The sequence below is a fragment of the Phymastichus coffea genome, unplaced genomic scaffold, assembly GCF_024137745.1.
Source record: "Phymastichus coffea isolate CEN01 unplaced genomic scaffold, Cenicafe_Pcof_1.1 PCOF00128, whole genome shotgun sequence".
In the NCBI taxonomy this organism is placed as follows: Eukaryota; Metazoa; Arthropoda; class Insecta; order Hymenoptera; family Eulophidae; genus Phymastichus; species Phymastichus coffea.
In genome coordinates, this window is record NW_026706939.1 from 633,997 (window position 1) to 641,025 (window position 7,029).

Sequence of the window (7,029 nt, forward strand, 5' to 3'; positions counted from 1 at the left end):
TGCGGTGATTCCAGCCGAATTTCTTTCGATCGATACGCCATTTCGATTTTCCATAGATAAAATTCTCAATCGGAAAGAGCGCCGTTGGAATTATTGAAAAACAATGGAGTCGATGGGACAGCACGAACGACAGCCAATCCCCGATGTAATCGCCAGATGGCCAATCGTCGACCGGCAAGACGACCAATCCTGCAAGCTCGGGCAGTGCAATCGGTTGAAGTGACGACAACAGCAGCGAACGGCCACGCGATCGCCACGTGGTGCTTATAATGCACGGAGGGAGAGGCGATTCTAGAGTTTATTCCAGATTGGTCAGACGCCTGCGCTCTGACGGAACGCGCTATCGCGTTGTGCATAGCCTCGCGCTCGCAGGAACCATGCAGAAGAAAGAGCGAAAGAGAGCAAGAGAACTCGCAGCCAGACAAGTAAGTCAGACAGACAGATAGACAGACAGACAGACAGACAAACAGACGGACGGACGGACGGGCGGACGGACGGACATGCATAGTACACGCGTCCACGCACACAGAGTGCAAAAGATTACACCGGCGTTCGCGAATTGTAGCCGGTCTCGCGAGGGAGAGCGAGACTATCCCGCTCACTTTTCTCTGCCTCTCCGTCGATGTGTCGCTCGCTTGGGCGTCGTGGGTGGGTAGTGGCGCTTGATGGTGGCGACGGTGGCGGCGGCGGCGGCGGCGGCGGCGGCGGCGGTGGCGGTGGCGCGCTGCTGCTGTTTCTGCTGCTGCTGGTGGATGAACCTCAGTGTCAGGCGCGCCTCCGACAAGCGTGCTTCGCCGGTGTTGATCGTCACTTTTTTTCCATTTGAAGCCAGCCAGTTGCTCGCGCAGCCACTCGGGCCGTCTGCTGAGACATCCGTGCCTGCTTGTGCGTTGTGCTCACACACCAAATACGCATTTCAGTTGCGCGCAGACTCGACCATTTTGGACCCAACTCTATCCGAGATATACGCTTGCTTTTGTACCGCGCTGCGGCACCGGGGAAGGTAGTCGAGCGAGAAAAGCGCTCGCGGCGCATCCGCTGTCGCGCAAATGGTCCAGGAACGGGCAGTCGAGCGAAGAGAATCGCGATAGCTGGTCGACTTAGCGAGGACACGTGACTGACCGGTGCGCGCATCGTGTCTGAACTAGACGAACGCGAGCATCCAATGCCCAGTCGCGGACGTGCGAGCCACAGTGGTCAATCTCGCGTGAGAAGTGCACACAAATAAGAGCTGGTGATCGAGGTCTGACGTTCGCAGCAGCGGCGGCGGCGGTGGCGGTGGCGGCGGCGGTGGTGGCGGCGACAGATGAGACTGCTGTCTGAGCTCGAGTGGCGCCGCTAGACTATTTAAATGGTGCATCAGCATCGCCCCAGCCTTACCCGTAGTGAAACGTTAGGTACACATCGAAAGTGCCCGCGAAAGTCCAGACGGCCCTAGAACTTTGCGCAGCAAAGGCCACGAGTGATTTGTCGCTAAGAGCCGATCCGACACACTTCGCACCGAGCGCAGCACGCCGTCTAAAGAGGTGCGTCGAGCGACGGGTTGGGCTGACACGAACAGTGCACGGACGCGCAGACAGCGAGGCAGCCGCAGGCGAGAGTTCGGCAGCGAGTATCCTCGGCATCGGAAGTGAGCGGGAAGCTCGAGGGAAGCCCGTGCGCTCGATGGCCCAGGCTAGCACGAGCGCACCTCGGCTAAGAGCTGCACGCGGCGGTGGACAGCAGCAGCAGCGTCAGCGTCAGCAGCAACGAGCCAGCGCGAGCGAGCAGTGATGGGGCTGCGGGGCGATGAGGCCTTGGTCCCCGCTGTGCTGGCGTCAGGCTTCAGCGCGCTCACCTGCAGGCGGACCGGCGGCGATCGGCCTCGAGGCTACGGCTGCGACGGCGGCGCGGCGCGTGGCAAGAGGTGACTCTCGGCCGACATGAGCCGCCCGGCCGCTGCCGCCGGCCGCCAGCTCGGCGCCGCCGTCAGCAGCAGTAGCAGCACCACCACCACCGCCACCGCCACCGCCACCACCACCAACAGCAACGGCCGAGCTTTCGGCGGTGGCGTCTGCTGGCACAGGTACAGATACTGGCACAGGTGGCTGATCCCGCTGCTGCTACTGCTGCTGCTGCTGCTCGCGGGCCTCGTCGGTCTCGCCGGCGCCTCCAGACAATCGTGCCCCGGCTGCCCGCACGCGGCCCGCCAGGCCCTCAGGCCCGACCCCGACGAGATTCGCCTCGAGGCGATCAAGCACCAGATACTCAGCAAACTCGGCCTCAAGGCAAGGCCCGACGTCAACCGCACGCTCGCCTCGGTGCCCAAGCGCCTCGCCCTCGAAACGATTTACCGCGCCGAGGCGCAGCCCGCGCTCCAGCCTCAGCAGGTCCGCGCGCACAGTTACCACGAGCGCCAGCGGTATCACAACGCCGTCAAGGATTACGAGAGGAACCGCTTGGGCGCCGGCGACGAGTACGGGTTCGGCGGTGGCGGCGGCGTCGACGACTACTCTTATCGGAATAACCAGCGAACTAGCGACGACGGCAATACCCAGGACGGACAGAATCGTGTGCCACCTTATCAGGAGTACGACGACCTCTACGGGGCACCACCGCCCGAACCCGAGGTCATGGATGACTTCTACGCCAGGACTTCCGAAATCATCACGTTCGCCGAACCTGGTAAGTTGCACCTTCTCTCTGCTCTTTGGATATTTTGCTTGAGTGTTGCTCGAGAAGGCCCGATCGCCCTCTGGCGTCCACTGCGCCAACTTTCTGCTGGGATATAGGATGCTTTCATCGGAACATGCTTCAATGACATATCGAACTTGTATTGGTTTTATACGCGATTGAGAAAACAATATTGTTGTTGTATCGTAGCTTTCTATTAATCGTAGACATTAACGTTATAATCTATGTAATGAAAAAAATCCAAATATTAATTAATAAACGATGCGTAACATCTTTGAAAAAAAAGGAAAGAAGGTCTAATATTCTAAGTCTCGAATGGACTTGTTGTTTCATAAATCTCGAATAATCTGAAAGTGACGAGAGATCACTGCTACTCGTATCGACGATATAGCGCGATTGTCCTACACATTGATCTTGTTAAAGAGAGGAAAGGGCGAACCGCCAGGTAAGTAAAATGAAATATGAACATAGATTATGCTTATCTCACGATCGCAACCGGCTCAAACAAAGTGACATACCGCTGCAGATAAAAGGCAACTTTATGCAAAAAGTAAAATTCAAAGAGCTCCCGTAAGCGCGGCGCTCGAGACAGCTAAGCTAAGTGAAAAAGTATAGGCGAGGTGATAGGGCAGCTCGACGAGAAGATAAAAAAACTAAAGAGAGAATAAAATAAACTATGTGCTTGCACGGACTAGCACGTCGCGACCGGGGGCAGCGTGACTGGTCCCGGCTCCCGCGTGGCGGCGTTGCGTGCCGCAACGCCTTATTCCCGTGGACTCGGGGCTTTCGGAGTCGCGCTATATGTACGCGAGCAAAAAGCCTGCCTGCCTGCCTGCCTGGCGAGAGAGAGCTTTTTACCGCCCAGGCCAAGCGCGCCCGCACACACACACACGTACGCGAGGATAACGCTGCACTTTTCGCGCTAATACGATTTACTATTTGCTGGACTAGCTTCGGCTTTTGTACAGCCACGACCGCCCCCCCTCTCTCTCTCTCTCTCACTCTCTCTCTCTCTCTCTCTGTTGCCCATTTGTTATCGGCTTCATCTGATTTATTGTTTCTTCACTCTCGATCTTGCAATCGCACTCGTCACTGATTCATTTTTCTTTACATCGTCTAGTCCGGAGATTTAGCAGAAATTATGAACGATGCAATTACGATACTTTCGAAATACCACTTGGGACGTTACGTTAGAAAGTCTATTCTGCAACATATTGCGCATTTAAATTTACAATTTACGGGAAATTTCGTAATTTCAAACGTGTTCCAACCGTACATCGAATCTTTTTTAACTTTTGAATCACGATTATTGAAGAATAGTTGTATCTATTCAAACCCGATAACATCGAGATTTGAAAATTGAAATTTTCACGTATCCATGTGATGCTGTATTTGGACAAGTAATTGAGGCTTTAAAAGCAGTAATTCACTGTACTATCGAAATAAAAATAGATTTGAAGGTAAAAATTGATTAAAAAAATTCGTCCAAGTTAGAATCCCATTGCGATTTTGGAAATGCCAAGCGGTAACTCGAGCGTACATGCAACATTCGAATAAAGCAAGAAAATCGTGGTAGCGAAATTTCTACATGAAAGAGAGAGAGAGAGAGAGAGAGAGAAAGAGAGGGCATGTTTGCCGCTTTTCTTAGCAAAGTGAGATGGCGCGCGGATATATCCAAATGCAATCGCACGGCTACTACTCGCAAGCGTCGCAGCAGCTTGCAGCAACGTGCTTTTATGAGATGTTCGACTACGGGGTTGTTTGCCGCCACCGCAGCGCGACTGAAGCTTTTATATCACGACTTTCGCAGAATCGAAAGCGTGACGAGCGAACGACTTGCAACCAGCGACGGAAAAAATTTTTGACGAGCTTCGCGCATATAGAAACTTATCAGTATCGTCTGCTGCATTGCCACGCATTTTTTTCCTTTTTGGCACTATTTTTGCGCTTTCTTTGAGTTTGCGATGTATGTATTTGCCCAGGCAGCTTTCCATTTGCGACGTTTTATGGGACAATGAATTTGTGTAGCAACGAAAGTTACGTGAGAATTGTATTATAGATAGGAATACGTTGATGTACAGAAGCACTTAGATTTAAAAAAATGTTAATTGGCAGTTGTTTAAGTTAATTTTTCAAAGTTGTCTACCAATACAGAAGATGTAAAGTTGTAATCTGAAAGTGCAACTGAATTTACGCTGTTGACGGTTTGACAAACGGCGCCTTAAACTCGCGTATAACAGAAGAAAGCAAACAAGCGTGAAAACTCTTTATCACGCTTGCACATATCTAGTGCAGAGCAACAACGGTGGGCAAACAAAGAAGAAAGCTTGCAGGTGTGTTGTGTCAACGAAATGCAGATATGGGGTGGAGAGAGAACAGCGTAATAGCCATTATTTACGAAAGCGCCAGCTGCGCGTGCAGGCGAGGGGAATGGCAGATCGTCCAATTAAGGATGCATAATTGAGGAGTAGGCCGCGAGCGTAGAAGTAGGCGATAGTATCAATCGTGACAAAGTGGCGTCGCGCTCGCGCGTGCCGGTTAAGCCGCGCGATAACGCTTCGCGTATGCACACACACACACACACACACACACACAGTAGAGAGATAGAACGGTAGCGGTGGCAGTCGATTCGGAATCGAGGCTCCCTCTCGCTTACTCGGCGCTGTGTATGCGTATGCACCGCGCGCGGCCACACGTCTCCGGCCACGTGGCTCTGCAACCGCCGCGCTGAGTCGGCGTTCGCCGCCGCGGAGCTGCTGCGGGTCTATAGTTCAGTACTAAGTTTAACAACAAGGGTAATGGAACCCAAGGTACGCTTGCCAAGCGCGCGCGACTGCAAAGCAAAGCCGCGCACGGCAAAATTAATGGCAAAGGTTGTCCGCTCTGTACGTCGGCGGGCCCGATGTCCGCGCGAGGACTCTTTTTTTTTTTTTTCCTCGAATTTTTTACTTTCGCAGGTACCAAGGCGACGTAACTCGAGCGCGGGAGAGGCGCAGCAAAAGCTCGGGGTCTTTGGCTTAAGTGTGTATGTATGCGAGCGCATTATCGCCGCAATCAATTACTCTAAATAAGTAAATAGGCGGGTTCACGCGAGGTGAGAAGCGCGTAAACACCGCTCTGTCTTTGCGTACATAGCCGTCCATAAATATTAAAAATTAGCGCGCCTCGTCAATTTTTTCTCTCTGTGTCCGTCTCTTCTCTCTCTCTCTCTCTCTCTCTCCTCTCTCTCTCTCTCCTCTCTCTCTCTCTCTCTCTCTCTCTCTCTCTCTCTCTCTCTCTCTCTCTCTCTCTCTCTCTCTCTCTCTCTCTCTCTCTCTCTCTCTCTCTCTCTCCTCTCTCTCTCTCTCTCTCTCCTCTCTCTCTCTCTCTCTCTCTCTCTCTCTCTCTCTCTCTCTCTCTCTCCTCTCTCTCTCTCTCTCTCTCTCTCTCTCTCTCTCTCTCTCTGTCTCGCTGAGCAACGGCTCTATGGTTTACGTGCGCGAGCTTATGACGCGTATCTTCTAAAATTAAAATACAACGAGCCCCAATGTATGTCACATACAAACTTTCAGCTGCATTAGAGCGCGACAGAGCCAGAGTCCACTTAACAAACTTGAGTTTTTCAATGCACTGCGCTGGCGGCGACACCCACCAGCAAACAAACTATTATAATCGAGGTGCAATGTACTTTTGCATGATCCCATTCTGTCACTATGCATAGGCGAGGAACACGTCATACTTTTCAAAGAAAGCAAGAAAAGAACGAGACTAAAAGCCACTGGCGTGTCTATCGATCATGCACTTTGCTAAACCGCTGCCGGTTCTTTGCATAATATTATTTACCTCGTGGTCAATTATCCTACGAATTGACCATTAATCGATTATCGCAGCGAGTGCATCTTTACATCGTTCTCGGATTATTAGCTGAAAAGAAAAAAAGAGCTGAGCATACTTCGCTTGTGTGCAGCGCCCCCCCCCCCCTCCCGCCGCAAGAAAAAAAGTAAAGAAGCCTCGTTAGAGCGTGGTCCTTTGAAATACGTGACAGCGAGATCTTTCAGATAATCTTCCACGCAAAAAGCATCGAAATCATTGCAACGTAGTTAATTGCAGCGCTGTCGCTCGCACAAAAGACTTATTTTTAAGCTTTTCTCGTAACTTTTTTCCGTAGCGCTACCCAAAAATACCCAGTTCTTCTTCGGAAGGGGGCCAAGCAAAGAAACGAATTTATGAGATGTCTTATTCCGCTCCTTTTGCTGCTTGCGCTCTGTATGTACGCACGTACGAAAGCTTTGCTCCCTGGGGAATCCGTGCAACAACCGGGAACAAGTGAAATTTTCCCTTACAATGCCCTTATAAAACTGATTCTCCGCAGCTGGG

The 7,029-nt window shown here is 52.0% G+C and overlaps 1 protein-coding gene across 1 annotated transcript; it reads left to right on the forward strand.

Moving 5' to 3' along the window:
• Positions 1–787: 787 nt before the first annotated feature.
• LOC131671556 (uncharacterized) lies at positions 788–2,664 on the forward strand (the record flags this gene model as incomplete). The annotated part of the gene is made up of 1 exon (XM_058948056.1): positions 788–2,664. A coding segment is annotated over exon 1 (742 nt), but the record flags the coding sequence as incomplete, so codon positions are not given.
• Positions 2,665–7,029: the final 4,365 nt, after the last annotated feature.